Below are 19457 nucleotides of genomic sequence, written 5' to 3' on the forward strand. Positions count from 1 at the left end.
CACCACACTCTCAGACAGTGCATTCCAGATCCTAAACACTCACTGAACCTGCCTCCTCCGCACTCTCAGACAGTGCATTCCAGATCCTAAACACTCACTGACCCTGCCTCCACCACACTCTCAGACAGTGCATTCCAGATCCTAAACACTCACTGAACCTGCCTCCACCACACTCTCAGACAGTGCATTCCAGATCCTAAACACTCACTGAACCTGCCTCCACCACACTCTCAGACAGTGCATTCCAGATCCTAAACACTCACTGAACCTGCCTCCTCCGCACTCTCAGACAGTGCACTCCAGATCCTAAACACTCACTGAACCTGCCTCCACCGCACTCTCAGACAGTGCATTCCAGATCCTAAACACTCACTGACCCTGCCTCCACCACACTCTCAGACAGTGCATTCCAGATCCTAAACACACACTGAACCTGCCTCCACCACACTCTCAGACAGTGCACTCCAGATCCTAAACACTCACTGAACCTGCCTCCACCACACTCTCAGACAGTGCATTCCAGATCCTAAACACTCATTGCATGATAAAGTTTTCATTCATGTGCCTTTGATTCTTTTACCAATCGCCTTATATTGGCGTTCTCTGGTTCTCGACCCTTCTGGTACAGCAGGCAGTTAACGGGAGGGGCTGTGAGAGGAATGCAAAGGAGAGTACTGAGTATGTGCTCAAACTGCGGATTCTGCAAACAGCCTCCGGTCTCGATTGACAAGAAAGCTGTTTCATTCACACAGACAAAACAATAACCAGTAGGCGGGGCCAGATGGGACGACGCAGGTTAACAAACTGCAGATTAGGTCGGTACATGGACTCGCGTCTCAGTCCCTCTCTCTCAGGGTGATATCTGTACACTGACTGGTGTCTCTCAGTCCCCTCTCTCTCAGAGAGATATCTGTACACTGACTGGTGTCTCTCAGTCCCTCTCTCTCAGGGTGATATCTGTACACTGACTGGTGTCTCTCAGTCCCTCTCTCTCAGGGTGATATCTGTACACTGACTGATGTCTCTCAGTCCCCTCTCTCTCAGGGTGATATCTGTACACTGACTGGTGTTTCTCAGTCCCTCTCTCTCAGGGTGATATCTGTACACTGACTGGTGTCTCTCAGTCCCCTCTCTCTCGGGGTGATATCTGTACACTGACTGGTGTTTCTCAGCCCCCTCTCTCTCAGGGTGATATCTGTACACTGAGTGGTGTCTCTCAGTCCTCTCTCTCTCAGGGTGATATCTGTACACTGACTGGTGTCTCTCAGTCCCCTCTCTCTCAGAGAGATATCTGTACACTGACTGGTGTCTCTCAGTCCCCTCTCTCTCAGGGTGATATCTGTACACTGACTGGTGTCTCTCAGTCCCCTCTCTCTCAGGGTGATATCTGTACACTGACTGGTGTCTCTCAGTCCCTCTCTCTCAGGGTGATATCTGTACACTGACTGGTGTCTCTCAGTCCCTCTCTCTCAGGGTGATATCTGTACACTGACTGGTGTCTCTCAGTCCCTCTCTGTCAGGGTGATATCTGTACACTGACTGGTGTCTCTCAGTCCCTCTCTCTCAGGGTGATATCTGTACACTGACTGGTGTCTCTCAGTCCCCTCTCTCTAAGGGTGATATCTGTACACTGACTGGTGTTTCTCAGTCCCTCTCTCTCTCTGGGTGATATCTGTACACTGACTGGTGTCTCTCAGTCCCTCTGTCTCTCAGGGAGATATCTGTACACTGACTGGTGTCTCTCCGTCCCCTCTCTCTCAGGGTGATATCTGTACACTGACTGGTGTCTCTCAGTCCCTCTGTCTCTCAGGGAGATATCTGTACACTGACTGGTGTCTCTCAGTCCCCTCTCTCTCAGGGTGATATCTGTACACTGACTGGTGTCTCTCAGTCCCCTCTCTCTCAGGGTGATATCTGTACACTGACTGGTGTCTCTCAGTCTCTCTCTCTCAGGGTGATATCTGTACACTGACTGGTGTCTTTCAGTCCCTCTCTCTCAGGGTGATATCTGTGCACTGACTGGTGTCTCTCAGTCCCCTCTCTCTCAGGGTGATATCTGTACACTGACTGGTGTCTCTCAGTCCCTCTCTCTCAGGGTGATATCTGTACACTGACTGGTGTCTCTCAGTCCCCTCTCTCTCAGGGTGATATCTGTACACTGACTGGTGTCTCTCAGTCCCCTCTCTCTCAGGGTGATATCTGTACACTGACTGGTGTCTCTCAGTCCCCTCTCTCTCAGGGTGATATCTGTACACTGACTGGTGTCTCTCAGTCCCTCTCTCTCAGGGTGATATCTATACACTGACTGGTGTCTCTCAGTCCCCTCTCTCTCAGGGTGATATCTGTGCACTGACTGGTGTCTCTCAGTCCCCTCTCTCTCAGAGAGATATCTGTACACTGACTGGTGTCTCTCAGTCCCCTCTCTCTCAGGGTGATATCTGTACACTGACTGGTGTCTCTCAGTCCCCTCTCTCTCAGGGTGATATCTGTACACTGACTGGTGTCTCTCAGTCCCTCTCTCTCAGGGTGATATCTGTACACTGACTGGTGTCTCTCAGTCCCCTCTCTCTCAGGGTGATATCTGTACACTGACTGGTGTCTCTCAGTCCCCTCTCTCTCGGGGTGATATCTGTACACTGACTGGTGTCTCTCAGTCCCTCTCTCTCAGGGTGATATCTGTACACTGACTGGTGTCTCTCAGTCCCCTCTCTCTCAGGGTGATATCTGTACACTGACTGGTGTCTCTCAGTCCCTCTCTCTCAGGGTGATATCTGTACACTGACTGGTGTCTCTCAGTCCCTCTCTCTCAGGGTGATATCTGTACACTGACTGGTGTCTCTCAGTCCCTCTCTGTCAGGGTGATATCTGTACACTGACTGGTGTCTCTCAGTCCCTCTCTCTCAGGGTGATATCTGTACACTGACTGGTGTCTCTCAGTCCCCTCTCTCTAAGGGTGATATCTGTACACTGACTGGTGTTTCTCAGTCCCTCTCTCTCTCTGGGTGATATCTGTACACTGACTGGTGTCTCTCAGTCCCTCTGTCTCTCAGGGAGATATCTGTACACTGACTGGTGTCTCTCCGTCCCCTCTCTCTCAGGGTGATATCTGTACACTGACTGGTGTCTCTCAGTCCCTCTGTCTCTCAGGGAGATATCTGTACACTGACTGGTGTCTCTCAGTCCCCTCTCTCTCAGAGAGATATCTGTACACTGACTGGTGTCTCTCAGTCCCCTCTCTCTCAGGGTGATATCTGTGCACTGACTGGTGTCTCTCAGTCCCCTCTCTCTCAGGGTGATATCTGTACACTGACTGGTGTCTCTCAGTCCCTCTCTCTCAGGGTGATATCTGTACACTGACTGGTGTCTCTCAGTCCCCTCTCTCTCAGGGTGATATCTGTACACTGACTGGTGTCTCTCAGTCCCTCTCTCTCAGGGTGATATCTGTACACTGACTGGTGTCTCTCAGTCCCTCTCTGTCAGGGTGATATCTGTACACTGACTGGTGTCTCTCAGTCCCTCTCTCTCAGGGTGATATCTGTACACTGACTGGTGTCTCTCAGTCCCCTCTCTCTAAGGGTGATATCTGTACACTGACTGGTGTTTCTCAGTCCCTCTCTCTCTCTGGGTGATATCTGTACACTGACTGGTGTCTCTCAGTCCCTCTGTCTCTCAGGGAGATATCTGTACACTGACTGGTGTCTCTCCGTCCCCTCTCTCTCAGGGTGATATCTGTACACTGACTGGTGTCTCTCAGTCCCTCTGTCTCTCAGGGAGATATCTGTACACTGACTGGTGTCTCTCAGTCCCCTCTCTCTCAGGGTGATATCTGTACACTGACTGGTGTCTCTCAGTCCCCTCTCTCTCAGGGTGATATCTGTACACTGACTGGTGTCTCTCAGTCTCTCTCTCTCAGGGTGATATCTGTACACTGACTGGTGTCTTTCAGTCCCTCTCTCTCAGGGTGATATCTGTGCACTGACTGGTGTCTCTCAGTCCCCTCTCTCTCAGGGTGATATCTGTACACTGACTGGTGTCTCTCAGTCCCTCTCTCTCAGGGTGATATCTGTACACTGACTGGTGTCTCTCAGTCCCCTCTCTCTCAGGGTGATATCTGTACACTGACTGGTGTCTCTCAGTCCCTCTCTCTCAGGGTGATATCTGTACACTGACTGGTGTCTCTCAGTCCCCTCTCTCTCAGGGTGATATCTGTACACTGACTGGTGTCTCTCAGTCCCCTCTCTCTCAGGGTGATATCTGTACACTGACTGGTGTCTCTCAGTCCCCTCTCTCTAAGGGTGATATCTGTACACTGACTGGTGTCTCTCAGTCCCTCTCTCTCAGGGTGATATCTATACACTGACTGGTGTCTCTCAGTCCCCTCTCTCTCAGGGTGATATCTGTGCACTGACTGGTGTCTCTCAGTCCCTCTCTCTCAGGGTGATATCTGTACACTGACTGGTGTCTCTCAGTCCCCTCTCTCTCAGGGTGATATCAGTACACTGACTGGTGTCTCTCAGTCCCTCTCTGTCAGGGTGATATCTGTACACTGACTGGTGTCTCTCAGTCCCTCTCTGTCAGGGTGATATCTGTACACTGACTGGTGTCTCTCAGCCCCTCTCTCTCAGGGTGATATCTGTACACTGACTGGTGTCTCAGTCCCTCTCTCTCAGGGTGATATCTATACACTGACTGGTGTCTCTCAGTCCCCTCTCTCTCAGGGTGATATCTGTACACTGACTGGTGTCTCTCAGTCCCTCTCTCTCAGGGTGATATCTGTACACTGACTGGTGTCTCTCAGTCTTCTCTCTCTCTCAGGGTGATATCTGTACACTGACTGGTGTCTCTCAGTCCCCTCTCTCTCAGGGTTATATCTGTACACTGACTGGTGTCTCTCAGTCCCTCTCTCTGAGGGTGATATCTGTACACTGACTGGTGTCTCTCAGTCCCCTCTCTCTCAGGGTGATATCTGTACACTGACTGGTGTCTCTCTGTCCCCTCTCTCTCAGGGTGATATCTGTACACTGACTGGTGTCTCTCAGTCCCTCTCTCTCAGAGTGATATCTGTACACTGACTGGTGTCTCTCAGTCTTCTCTCTCTCTCACGGTGATATCTGTACACTGACTGGTGTCTCTCAGTCCTGTCTCTCAGGGTGATATCTGTACACTGACTGGTGTCTCTCAGTCCCTCTCTCTCAGGGTGATATCTGTACACTGACTGGTGTCTCTCAGTCCCTCTCTCTCAGGGTGATATCTGTACACTGACTGGTGTCTCTCAGTCCCCTGTCTCTCAGGGAGATATCTGTACAGTGACGGGTGTCTCTCAGTCCCCTCTCTCTCAGGGTGATATCTGTACACTGACTGGTGTCTCTCAGTCCCCTCTCTCTCAGGGTGATATCTTTCCATGATTGGTGTCTCTCAGTCCCCCTCTCTCAAGGTTATATCTGTACACTGACTGGTGTCTCTCAGTCCCTCTCTCTGAGGGTGATATCTGTACACTGACTGGTGTCTCTCAGTCCCCTCTCTCTCAGGGTGATATCTGGACACTGACTGGTGTCTCTCAGTCCCCTCTCTCTCAGGGTGATATCTGTACACTGACTGGTGTCTCTCAGTCCCCTCTCTCTCAGGGTGATATCTGTACACTGACTGGTGTCTCTCAGTCCCCTCTCTCTCAGGGTGATATCTGTACACTGACTGGTGTCTCTCAGTCCCCTCTCTCTCACGGTGATATCTGTACACTGACTGGTGTCTCTCAGTCCCTCTCTATCAGGGTGATATCAGTACACTGACTGGTGTCTCTCAGTCCCTCTCTGTCAGGGTGATATCTGTACACTGACTGGTGTCTCTCAGTCCCTCTCTGTCAGGGTGATATCTGTACACTGACTGGTGTCTCTCAGTCCCTCTCTGTCAGGGTGATATCTGTACACTGACTGGTGTCTCTCAGTCCCTCTCTCTCAGGGTGATATCTGTACACTGACTGGTGTCTCAGTCCCTCTCTCTCAGGGTGATATCTATACACTGACTGGTGTCTCTCAGTCCCCTCTCTCTCAGGGTGATATCTGTACACTGACTGGTGTCTCTCAGTCCCTCTCTCTCAGGGTGATATCTGTACACTGACTGGTGTCTCTCAGTCTTCTCTCTCTCTCAGGGTGATATCTGTACACTGACTGGTGTCTCTCAGTCCCCTCTCTCTCAGGGTTATATCTGTACACTGACTGGTGTCTCTCTGTCCCCTCTCTCTCAGGGTGATATCTGTACACTGACTGGTGTCTCTCAGTCCCTCTCTCTCAGGGTGATATCTGTACACTGACTGGTGTCTCTCAGTCTTCTCTCTCTCTCAGGGTGATATCTGTACACTGACTGGTGTCTCTCAGTCCTGTCTCTCAGGGTGATATCTGTACACTGACTGGTGTCTCTCAGTCCCTCTCTCTCAGGGTGATATCTGTACACTGACTGGTGTCTCTCAGTCCCTCTCTCTCAGGGTGATATCTGTACACTGACTGGTGTCTCTCAGTCTTCTCTCTCTCTCAGGGTGATATCTGTACACTGACTGGTGTCTCTCAGTCCTGTCTCTCAGGGTGATATCTGTACACTGACTGGTGTCTCTCAGTCCCTCTCTCTCAGGGTGATATCTGTACACTGACTGGTGTCTCTCAGTCCCCTGTCTCTCAGGGAGATATCTGTACAGTGACGGGTGTCTCTCAGTCCCCTCTCTCTCAGGGTGATATCTGTGCACTGACTGGTGTCTCTCAGTCCCCTCTCTCTCAGGGTGATATCTTTCCATGATTGGTGTCTCTCAGTCCCCCTCTCTCAGGGTTATATCTGTACACTGACTGGTGTCTCTCAGTCCCTCTCTCTGAGGGTGATATCTGTACACTGACTGGTGTCTCTCTGTCCCCTCTCTCTCAGGGTTATATCTGTACACTGACTGGTGTCTCTCAGTCCCTCTCTCTCAGGGTGATATCTGTACACTGACTGGTGTCTCTCAGTCCCTCTCTCTCAGGGTGATATCTATACACTGACTGGTGTCTCTCAGTCCCCTCTCTCTCAGGGTGATATCTGTACACTGACTGGTGTCTCTCAGTCCCTCTCTCTCAGGGTGATATCTGTACACTGACTGGTGTCTCTCAGTCTTCTCTCTCTCTCAGGGTGATATCTGTACACTGACTGGTGTCTCTCAGTCCCCTCTCTCTCAGGGTGATATCTGTACACTGACTGGTGTCTCTCTGTCCCCTCTCTCTCAGGGTGATATCTGTACACTGACTGGTGTCTCTCAGTCCCTCTCTCTCAGGGTGATATCTGTACACTGACTGGTGTCTCTCAGTCTTCTCTCTCTCTCAGGGTGATATCTGTACACTGACTGGTGTCTCTCAGTCCTGTCTCTCAGGGTGATATCTGTACACTGACTGGTGTCTCTCAGTCCCTCTCTCTCAGGGTGATATCTGTACACTGACTGGTGTCTCTCAGTCCCTCTCTCTCAGGGTGATATCTGTACACTGACTGGTGTCTCTCAGTCCCCTGTCTCTCAGGGAGATATCTGTACAGTGACGGGTGTCTCTCAGTCCCCTCTCTCTCAGGGTGATATCTGTGCACTGACTGGTGTCTCTCAGTCCCCTCTCTCTCAGGGTGATATCTTTCCATGATTGGTGTCTCTCAGTCCCCCTCTCTCAGGGTTATATCTGTACACTGACTGGTGTCTCTCAGTCCCTCTCTCTGAGGGTGATATCTGTACACTGACTGGTGTCTCTCTGTCCCCTCTCTCTCAGGGTTATATCTGTACACTGACTGGTGTCTCTCAGTCCCCTCTCTCTCGGGGAGATATCTGTACACTGACTGGTGTCTCTCAGTCCCTCTCTCTCAGGGTGATATCTGTACACTGACTGGTGTCTCTCAGTCCCCTCTCTCTCGGGGAGATATCTGTACACTGACTGGTGTCTCTCAGTCCCTCTCTCTCAGGGTGATATCTGTACACTGACTGGTGTCTCAGTCCCTCTCTCTCAGGGTGATATCTGTACACTGACTGGTGTCTCTCAGTCCCCTCTCTCTCAGGGTTATATCTGTACACTGACTGGTGTCTCTCAGTCCCCTCTCTCTCAGGGTTATATCTGTACACTGACTGGTGTCTCTCAGTCCCCTCTCTCTCAGGGTTATATCTGTACACTGACTGGTGTCTCTCAGTCCCTCTCTCTCAGGGTGATATCTGTACCCTGACTGGTGTCTCTCAGTCCCCTCTCTCTCAGGGTGATATCTGTACACTGACTGGTGTCTCTCAGTCCCTCTCTCTCAGGGTGATATCTGTACACTGACTGGTGTCTCTCAGTCCCTCTCTCTCAGGGTGATATCTGTACACTGACTGGTGTCTCTCAGTCCCCTCTCTCTCAGGGTGATATCTGTACACTGACTGGTGTCTCTCAGTCCCCTCTCTCTCAGGGTGATATCTGTACACTGACTGGTGTCTCAGTCCCCTCTCTCTCAGGGTGATATCTGTACCCTGACTGGTGTCTCTCAGTCCCCTCTCTGTCAGGGTGATATCTGTACACTGACTGGTGTCTCTCAGTCCCTCTCTGTCAGGGTGATATCTGTACACTGACTGGTGTCTCTCAGTCCCCTCTCTCTCGGGGTGATATCTGTACACTGACTGGTGTCTCTCAGTCCCTCTCTGTCAGGGTGATATCTGTACACTGACTGGTGTCTCTCAGTCCCTCTCTGTCAGGGTGATATCTGTACACTGACTGGTGTCTCTCAGTCCCCTCTCTCTCAGGGTGATATCTGTACACTGACTGGTGTCTCTCAGTCCCTCTCTCTCAGGGTGATATCTGTACACTGACTGGTGTCTCTCAGTCCCCTCTCTGGGTGATATCTGTACACTGACTGGTGTCTCTCAGTCCCCTCTCTCTCAGGGTGATATCTGTACACTGACTGGTGTCTCTCAGTCCCCTCTCTCTCGGGGTGATATCTGTACACTGACTGGTGTCTCTCAGTCCCCTCTCTCTCAGGGTGATATCTGTACACTGACTGGTGTCTCTCAGTCCCCTCTCTCTCAGGGTGATATCCGTACACTGACTGGTGTCTCTCAGTCCCTCTCTCTCAGGGTGATATCTGGACACTGACTGGTGTCTCTCAGTCCCCTCTCTCTCAGGGTGATATCTGTACACTGACTGGTGTCTCTCAGTCCCCTCTCTCTCAGGGTGATATCTGTACACTGACTGGTGTCTCTCAGTCCCCTCTCTCTCAGGGTGATATCTGTACACTGACTGGTGTCTCTCAGTCCCTCTCTGTCAGGGTGATATCTGTACACTGACTGGTGTCTCTCAGTCCCTCTCTCTCAGGGTGATATCTGTACACTGACTGGTGTCTCTCAGTCCCTCTCTCTCAGGGTGATATCTGTACACTGACTGGTGTCTCTCAGTCCCCTCTCTCTCAGGGTGATATCTGTACACTGACTGGTGTCTCTCAGTCCCTCTCTCTCAGGGTGATATCTGTACACTGACTGGTGTCTCTCAGTCCCCTCTCTCTCAGGGTGATATCTGTACACTGACTGGTGTTTCTCAGTCCCCTCTCTCTCAGGGTGATATCTGTACACTGACTGGTGTCTCTCAGTCCCCTCTCTCTCAGGGTGATATCTGTACACTGAGTGGTGTCTCTCAGTCCCTCTCTCTCAGGGTGATATCTGTACACTGACTGGTGTCTCTCAGTCCTCTCTCTCAGGGTGATATCTGTACACTGACTGGTGTCTCTCAATCCCTCTCTGTCAGGGTGATATCTGTACACTGACTGGTGTCTCTCAGTCCCCGTGTTATCGGATCAATGGGTGTCTCATACCTCCAACGATGAGGGACAAATCCTGGGCACTGCTCTCCGCACACGTGACACAGTTGGCCTCTGTCAATAGCCTCCAGATCTGGGAGCTGGAGAAAGTGCGAAATGATTATTGGTGACCGGAGGAACAGGAAAGATCCCAGCTCGCTCACCCCCACCCCCTGTCCATTCTGATGCTCAGCCATCCCCGCGGGGCACAGTCAGAGGCCAGTGCGCGCGAAAGCTGGCCTCAGTAGGGCTGACGAGACCCTGATGCCCGCTGTCTGGTCTGGCGAGCAGCAGTGATGCCCACTCAGGTGTGGCCCAGTGCCCCGTCGAGATAGTGCCGCCAGTCTACCAGACGAGGAGAGCTGCTCTTGCAGAGACCCAGCACGGACAAGACGGGCCGAATGGCCTCGACCTGCGCTGCAAGCATTTTCTGATTCTCAGCAGTATTTAACGTAGTCGCCCTGACAACTATATTCTGCACGAATGAAACTGTATCGTGTGGATTTACGATTCACGTCTTCGGCACCAGGTTCAGACCTTCCACCAGTAACACAAATAAATTATTGGCTCCTCAGCCCATCCCTTTTCACCTCAGGGTCCAGGTGCATTCGGTGAATTTTTTTCTTTTGGCTTTGAGAAGCGTGCATGATTCCTGCATTCGTCAGAAGGAGAGCAGTGAGGCACTCCCTCAGTACTGACCCTCCGACAGTGCGGTCCTCCCTCAGTACTGACCCTCCGACAGTGCGGTCCTCCCTCAGTACTGACCCTCCGACAGTGCGGCACTCCCTCAGTACTGACCCTCCGACAGTGCGGTCCTCCCTCAGTACTGACCCTCCGACAGTGCGGCACTCCCTCAGTACTGACCCTCCGACAGTGCTGCGCTCCCTCAGTACTGACCCTCCGACAGTGCGGCACTCCCTCAGCACTGACCCTCCGACAGTGCTGCGCTCCCTCAGTACTGACCCTCCGACTGTGCGGTGCTCCCTCAGTACTGACCCTCCGACAGTGCGGCGCTCCCTCAGTACTGACCCTCCGACAGTACGGCACTCCCTCAGTACTGACCCTCCGACAGTGCTGCGCTCCCTCAGTACTGACCCTCCGACTGTGCGGTGCTCCCTCAGTACTGACCCTCCGACAGTGCGGCGCTCCCTCAGTACTGACCCTCCGACAGTGCGATGCTCCCTCAGTACTGACCCTCCGACAGTGCGGCGCTCCCTCAGTACTGACCCTCCAACAGTACGGCACTCCCTCAGTACTGACCCTCCGACAGTGCGGCGCTCCCTCAGTACTGACCCTCCGACAGTGCGGTCCTCCCTCAGTACTGACCCTCTGACAGTGCGGTCCTCCCTCAGTACTGACCCTCCGACAGTGAGGCACTCCCTCAGTGCTGACCCTCCGACAGTGCGGCGCTCCCTCAGTGCTGACCCTCCGACTGTGCGGCGCTCCCTCAGTACTGACCCTCCGACAGTGCGGCACTCCCTCAGTACATGGCACTAGGGGAGTGTTGGGCCTCAATTACAGCCTCGAGTCTCTGGAGTGGGGGCTTGAACCCTTGACCTCCCGACTCGGAGGGGGTTGAAGGGGAGAGGGAGTGGACAATTGGGGAGAATGGCCTTGTTAAGTTCTCTGAATGAAACTATTCATCCCATTTCAGCGGGAAGGTCTGACACACACACACACACACGAGGTCTCAAACTATTAAAGATAGGACTTGTCAAAATGTCTGTCCCAGCAAGTTCCCTGACGTCAAATTTGAAAAGTTCAAAAGAAGGCAATGAAATACTTGTTGAGTTGAAACATAACATTAGTCAGTGTTCTGCATTCATGTCAATGCTCGTCCGTCCCGGAGATACGATAACTGCACAGCACAGTACAACAGCGTTGTGAGAGAAACAGTCCTTACAGAAACACCCGAGTCCCTTCTCACTCCCTCAGTCTGCTGCCGAGTTTGCACAGGAGACACTAACATATCCCTTCATCATCCGTCCTCCATTCAGACCCAGAACGGACTCTCACATTGAGATTACAGCACAGAAACAGGCCATTCGGCCCATCTGCTCCGTGCTGGTCTTTCTGCTCCACACAAGCCTCCTCCCACCCCCTACTTCATCTCCCCCTATCACCATATCCTTCTATTCCTTTCTCCCCCGTGTGTTTATCCAGCTTCCCCCTTAAATACATTGATACTATTCTCCGACAGTGCGGCGCTCCCTTGGTACTGACCCTCCGACAGTGCGGGGCTCCCTCGGTACTGACCCTCCGACAGTGCGGGGCTCCCTCGGTACTGACCCTCCGACAGTGCGGCGCTCCCTCAGTACTGACCCTCCGACAGTGCGGCTCTCCCTCGGTACTGACCCTCCGACAGTGCGGGGCTCCCTCGGTACTGACCCTCCGACAGTGCGGCGCTCCCTCAGTACTGACCCTCCGACAGTGCGGCACTCCCTCAGTACATGGCACTAGGGGAGTGTTGGGCCTCAATTACAGCCTCGAGTCTCTGGAGTGGGGGCTTGAACCCTTGACCTCCCGACTCGGAGGGGGTTGAAGGGGAGAGGGAGTGGACAATTGGGGAGAATGGCCTTGTTAAGTTCTCTGAATGAAACTATTCATCCCATTTCAGCGGGAAGGTCTGACACACACACACACACACGAGGTCTCAAACTATTAAAGATAGGACTTGTCAAAATGTCTGTCCCAGCAAGTTCCCTGACGTCAAATTTGAAAAGTTCAAAAGAAGGCAATGAAATACTTGTTGAGTTGAAACATAACATTAGTCAGTGTTCTGCATTCATGTCAATGCTCGTCCGTCCCGGAGATACGATAACTGCACAGCACAGTACAACAGCGTTGTGAGAGAAACAGTCCTTACAGAAACACCCGAGTCCCTTCTCACTCCCTCAGTCTGCTGCCGAGTTTGCACAGGAGACACTAACATATCCCTTCATCATCCGTCCTCCATTCAGACCCAGAACGGACTCTCACATTGAGATTACAGCACAGAAACAGGCCATTCGGCCCATCTGCTCCGTGCTGGTCTTTCTGCTCCACACGAGCCTCCTCCCACCCCCTACTTCATCTCCCCCTATCACCATATCCTTCTATTCCTTTCTCCCCCGTGTGTTTATCCAGCTTCCCCCTTAAATACATTGATACTATTCTCCGACAGTGCGGCGCTCCCTTGGTACTGACCCTCCGACAGTGCGGGGCTCCCTCGGTACTGACCCTCCGACAGTGCGGGGCTCCCTCGGTACTGACCCTCCGACAGTGCGGCGCTCCCTCAGTACTGACCCTCCGACAGTGCGGCTCTCCCTCAGTACTGACCCTCCGACAGTGCGGCTCTCCCTCAGTACTGACCCTTCGACATTGCGGCACTCCCTCAGTACTGACCCTTCGACATTGCGGCACTCCCTCAGTACTGACACCGGACGAGTATCGGGCCTGGATTATGAGCCCTGGGTCTCTTGATTGGGGCTGGAACCCACGATCTTCTGACTCGGAGACGGGAGGGAGACCTGCTGAGGTGAGGCTGACTCCATCAGGTACTGAATAGCCGACCCGCAGGTTGCTGTCCGTGGGATATCACTGTGCGGAAAATGGCCGCCATGTTTGCTCAGCTATCAGTTGGCGTCACTCCTCGTGTATTTAATTGGTTCGGTGGTGCTTCCGACCGTCCTGAAGGCACGAAAGGTATTGACTGAGGGGATTATACCGATCCCCAGTTTTCCCTCTCCTGGTTGTAGCTGCCCGCTGCTTCATCTCGTCTGGACGGTGGATATAAGACTATTCGGCCATGTCGGGCATCAGTGCTGATCCAGGCTCCTGTCCACCAGGGCCCTTTCTGGCAGGAACCCTGGTTATTAACGAGGAGCATGTCCTGTCTCGTTTTCCCACTCCGACAAACTGCTTCACCCACCTCCCAAACACCATACCCCTGGGCCCTGGGGAGATAAAAGCCGAGGCCTTCCCTGCAGGCCGCCTGCATGAGCCTCGACCGCAACCGGGCCTAGGCCCGTTTCCGTGGTTACCGGTGCATCACGGCCTGCGGCGCCTCGACAGCGGCGTAGGCTGCAACCGGGCCTAGGCCTGTTTCCGTGGTTACCGGTGCACCACGGCCTGCGGCGCCTCGACAGCGGCGTAGGCTGCAACCGGGCCTAGGCCCTTTTCCGTGGATACCGTTAGAAGCGCGGAAAGGCGCCCGCTGCCTCGCAAGCCGTGTAGGCCCGTTGCTAGGGCGACCTCAGTCGAAACCCACGGCGGGCCTTTTCCCGAGCCTGAGGCTACGTGTACCAGCAACAATACCAGGGAGAGTTGCCGGGTGCGGCGTGGGGGAGCGAGCTGGGGAATGCCACTTGTTAAACCCTTGTTTAAACTTGTTTGGTTGCTAATGCAAGCTCGTTTCAGATCCAAAACCTGCTTGACGCATGCTGGCTGACCTTTGAACTCGCAGAGGCCTGGCTTTTCAGGCCATTGAAAGGTTCAGTTCATTGTCAAGGGAACGTCTTTAAATTGCATTGCTCGACCAGCGGTGAAACATTTCTGAAGTAAGGGGTTATCTATAAGTGCTACCACAACATCACACGATATCAAGTCTTAGAGATGTGTATTACGGTTGACGGAGGCAAAGAGGGAAGTTAAGATGATTTAATTGAACGGCAGAGCCACCTGGCGGGGGGCTGGAATGCTGAGGCCGATCTGGATATACTGGCCTTGGAGGGAGGGCAGTGGAGGTTTACCAGAATGATACTGGATCTCCAAGGGTTACATTACGAGGGGAGATTACACAAACTCGGGTTGTAGTCCCTGGAATTTGGAAGGTTCAGGGGGTGAATTGATCAACGTTTTCAAGATATTAACAGGAACCGATCTATAATGCCACTCAGAGCCAGAACCTTGTGGGCTCAAGCCCCGTAATTCAGGCCCGACACTCGCCCGCTGCCAGTACTGAGGGAGCGCCGCACTGTCGGAGGGTCAGTGCTGAGGGAGCGCCGCACTGTCGGAGGGTCAGCACTGAGGGAGCGCCGCACTGTCGGAGGGTCAGTACTGAGGGAGCGCCGCACTGTCGGAGGGTCAGCACTGAGGGAGGGCCGCACTGTCGGAGGGTCAGCACTGAGGGAGCGCCGCACTGTCGGAGGGTCAGCACTGAGGGAGCGCCGCACTGTCAGAGGGTCAGTACTGAGGGAGGGCCGCACTGTCGGAGGGTCAGTACTGAGGGAGCGCCGCACTGTCGGAGGGTCAGTACTGAGGGAGCGCCGCACTGTCGGAGGGCCGCACTGTCAGAGGGTCAGTACTGAGGGAGCGCCACACTGTCGGAGGGTCAGCACTGAGGGAGCGCCGCACTGTCGGAGGGTCAGTACTGAGGGAGCGCCGCACTGTCGGAGGGCCGCACTGTCAGAGGGTCAGTACTGAGGGAGCGCCACACTGTCGGAGGGTCAGTACTGAGGGAGCGCCACGCTGTCGGAGGGTCAGTACTGAGGGAGCGCCGCACTGTCGGAGGGTCAGTACTGAGGGAGCGCCGCACTGTCGGAGGGTCAGCACTGAGGGAGCGCCGCACTGTCGGAGGGTCAGTACTGAGGGAGCGCCGCACTATCGGAGGGTCAGTACTGAGGGAGCGCCGCACTGTCGGAGGAGTGGGGGGGGGGTTGAGCTCTCCCCGATGTCCGGGGGCCCAGATTTATCCCTCAACCAACATCAATAAAACAGCTGATCTGGGTCACTTATCAAATTGCTGTTTGTGGGATCTTGCTGTGCACAATTTGGCTGCTGCGTTTCCGACAGTGACCTCACTTCAGAAACTCCTCCGTCAGGTGTGAGGCGCTTTGGGACGCGCTGAAGTGGTGAAAGGAGCTGGAGAGAAATGGGGTTTAATTCTTTTACAAGCCCTACAGCAGCGGCCGACCCTTCCTCACGCTGGACACTGTGAGGTTTCAGTGGGCTATCCCACCATGGGTGGCATCACAAGACTGGATCAACTGTGACATTCCCTCTCCGTGTGGGGAGGAGTTCCCCACCCCCAGCCCATGCTCTGCCCAGGCCCCCATCCCCCACCCCCGACCCCCTCCCCAGCCCATCCCAGCCCAGGGACAACACCCACCCTGAGCTGCTTCACTTGGGGTTGAGACGTGTCCCCAGGCATCACTGGGGGAGGGGGCAGCCCCTCGTTCTATTAATCACCCTAAGAGAGAGAAGCAGAGAGAGACATGGGAAAGGGAGAGAGAAAGCGGAAATGGTGATGGGAACAGAGAGAGGGAGCTGGAGAGAGAGAGAGAGGGGGATGGAGGGATCGAGAGAAAGAGACAGAGAGAGAAAAACAGAAGAAGAGACAGAGAGAAGGCGGGGGGGGGAGAGACAGAAAGAAGGAGAGACAGGGAGAGGGGGAAACAGAGATAGAGACAGAGAGAGAAAGAGACAGACAAAGAGAAAGATAGATAGAGAGAGAGAGAAAGAAAGAGAGACAGACAGACAAAGAGAGGGAGAAAGAGAGAGAGGTGGAGAGACAGAAAGAGAGAGAGAGACAGAGAGAGAGAGAAAGAGAGACAGAGTTTCAGAGAGAGACACAATGAGACAGAGAGAGAAAGAGACAGAGAGAGAAGGGGAGAGAGAGACAGAGAGAGAGAGAGAGAGAGAGACAGAGAGAGAGAGGTGAGAGAGACAGAGAGAGAGAGAGACAGAGAGAAAGACAGACAGAAAGAGAGACAGAAAGAGAGAGACAGAGAGAAAGAGAGACAGAGTTTCAGAGAGACACAATGAGACAGAGAGAGAAAGAGACAGAGAGAGAAGGGGAGAGAGAGACAGAGAGAGACAGAGAGAGAGAGGTGAGAGAGACAGAGAGAGAGAGAGACAGAGAGAAAGAGAGACAGAGAGAAAGAGAGACAGAGAGAGACAGACAGGGAGAAAGACAGAGAGGAGAGAGACAGAGAGAAAGAGAGACAGAGTTTCAGAGAGAGAAAGAGGCAGAGAGAGGGGGAGAGAGAGACAGAGAGAGAGAGAGACAGACAGAGAGAGAAAGCGAGACAGAGAGAGAAAGCGAGACAGAGAGAGAAAGAGAGAAAGAGAGACAGAGAGAGAGAGAGAAAGAGGGAGAGAGAGAGAAAGAGACAGAGAGAGAAAGAGACAGAGAGAGAGAGAGACAGAGAGAGAGAGAGAGAGAGAGAGACAGAGAGAAAGCGAGACAGAGAAAGAGAGACAGAGAGAGAGGGCGAGAGAGAGAAAGGGGGACAGAGAGAGAAAGAGACTGAGAGAGAGAGAAAGTGTGGGAGTTGGGGGAGGGGGTAAATTAAACAGTAACGTAACTTTGAATGGTTAACACAGACAGACAGTTAATTCACGAGACACCTGAGACTAAAACCGCAAACCCAGGTAAAACCCTTCAAAATCTGCCAAAGCCAACTTGAAAAGTTTTTCTGTAAATCAGCAGGGAGATGGGGTTGGTAACAGGAGCAGCACGGAACAGGAAAATACAATTGAACGAGAACCTCTGGATGCTAAAACCTGCTTTCTTCTAGATAAAGGGAGAGAGCAGAATACATCTCCAACACTACCAAAAAAAATAAAATCCCGTCACACCATCACTCGAAAACTGTGGCTGCAACACAAGTTAACATGCAAACGACAAACACACGCACTCCAAAAACTTCTGGGAAAAGTTGCCAAAACTTTTTTTTGGCTGAACCTCTGAACCTTTTTGTTTATGGAGAGACATACCGAACGATCGGAGCGTCGTTTTTGGAAACCACGGGGAAACATATGCATCCTCGTTCGCCCTGTCACGGAGAAGTATTTACATTGTTGTTTCGTTGTGATGATAACACACACGAGCAGAATGCAGGCAGCAACCCGGTATCATATGGGTTTCAGTTTGCAGACACTCTCTCTCTCTCTCACATTCAGAAACCAGAGAGGGAGGGAGATCAAATGACAAATGCTGAGTCACCAACCGAGTGAAGCATTGAATTGGGAAAAGGAGGGAGAGGCAACAGATCCAGACAGGAGAAATAGAGACAGGGAGGAGAGGGCGAGGAGGACGAGGGAGAGTACAGAGGGGGCGACAATGCACTGTCCGACGGTCAGTACTGAGGGAATGCTGCACTGTCGGAGGCTCAGGTACAGCACGGGGTTAGATACAGAGTAAAGCTCCCTCCACACTGTCCCCCGTCAAACACTCCCAGGACAGGTACAGCACTGGGATTGGCTGCTCTCTGATTTGGGAGTCTGAGTGCATCAACGAGGTGCAGCTGACTGTGGCTGTGTGCACAGGTTGGAGGCTGCAGGCTGTGTGACTGCTGCAAGAGGGAGACTCAAACTGAAACAAAAGTTTGTTCCAAATTTCAACAAAGGAAGGAAGGCTGAGAACTGGAAGCTCTTTTGTGAGTTTGTTTTGTACTGAAAGTCTTTTTCATTGATTGTTGGGGGTGGGGAAAGAAGAGACCTGAAGACCTTGGGTGGGGCTGTATTGTTCAATAGGGAGCTCCTGTGTTTAACATCTTTGGATAGGGAGCTCCCTCCCCACCCCAACTACTAAGCCTGGGACAGCTGGAGCTGCCCAGGTGAAGAGACTTATTATCTGAACATTGAAGGAGGCGTGTGCCTGGGCAGCTTACAGCTGACCCAGGTGAAGACATCACCCCACCCTCCCAACTGGAAGACCAGCTACAAGACTTGTGCAATACTAACAAAGACTGATTCCTCTTGGCCTTCCTCTCCCTCAGCCTCTTCCCCTGTGCTACATCCTTTAAGTGTTGCATTTTTGATTTATTGTATTTGCTCTTTTTTTTTTGCTCTCAACAAAGTGCCTGTAACTCTTCTACCCCATGACTTCTCAGTCCTCTCCGGTGGCGGGGCCCTCCTATGCTGCAGCAGCTGCGACAGCTGCTCCTGTGGCCCCGTCACCATTTAAAATCTTAACATCAAAGCATGGGGTGAAGAGTTACACCCATCCTAATATGACTATTGAGGCTTGTGTTAAGGCAATGGCCGTGGTTGTCGGCCCCTCGGCCATTGTTGCAGCCTCAAAGATGTACGGGAAGGCTGTGTTCTTCCTGAAGACCGAGCGGGCTGTGTCCCTCGCCCGAAGTACAGGGCTCACAGTGGGTGGGATTTTCCTGCCAGTGGACCCTCTGGGGGCCACTGCACATCGGGTAATCTTGTCGAACGTCCCAACCTTCATTCGTGATGAGCTCCTCCTCCCCCACTTACACCATCTGGGGGAGGTGAGGTCAGGGATCACCCCAGTCCCGCTCGGTCTTCGGGAGCACAGCCTCTGACATGTCTACTCCTTCCGCCGCCAGCTATTCATGCAGCTGGCGCGGGAGGAGGTCTTGGAGGGCCACTTCGGTATAGAGTTTCAGGGGACGGCCTACCGCGTCTTCTGGACCTCGGATGGAGCGCAGTGCCACGTCTGCAAGGGGGTGGGGCATGTTTGTAAGAACTGCCCCAACCTCCCGGCCGCCAGCTCCACCTCGGCGGCCCAGAGTGGTTCCACAGCACCTCCTCCCATTCCCCCCTCACATCCAACAGACACCGCTCAGTCGGTTCCGGAGGCTGTGGTTTTCACAGCCTCCGGCGGGGAGGGGAGCGTCCGTCCGAGCGGAAGGAAGACGCGGGGAAAAAAGAAACATCATGAGGCGCGTCCCCTGGACACTTTGACACAACCCGAGCCT

The 19457-nt window shown here is 53.1% G+C and overlaps 1 protein-coding gene across 6 annotated transcripts in view; it reads right to left on the reverse strand.

Moving 5' to 3' along the window:
- nt5dc2 (5'-nucleotidase domain containing 2) overlaps positions 1–17644 on the reverse strand; it is a 160504-nt gene extending 142860 nt beyond the window's left edge. The window contains exons 1-2 of one of the 6 annotated variants that reach the window (XM_068024386.1): positions 17503–17644; positions 9820–9905 (exon numbers count right to left, since the gene is read on the reverse strand). In XM_068024386.1, the coding sequence (XP_067880487.1) occupies positions 9820–9905; positions 17503–17550 (134 nt within the window). In that variant the 5' untranslated portion in view covers positions 17551–17644. Of the gene's footprint in view, positions 1–9819; positions 9906–17502 lie in introns of those variants that run through there. The other 5 variants (XM_068024385.1, XM_068024384.1, XM_068024387.1 and 2 more) reach the window with 5 other exon arrangements.
- Positions 17645–19457: the final 1813 nt, after the last annotated feature.

This window comes from Heterodontus francisci, chromosome 49, assembly GCF_036365525.1.
Source record: "Heterodontus francisci isolate sHetFra1 chromosome 49, sHetFra1.hap1, whole genome shotgun sequence".
NCBI lineage: Eukaryota > Metazoa > Chordata > Chondrichthyes > Heterodontiformes > Heterodontidae > Heterodontus > Heterodontus francisci.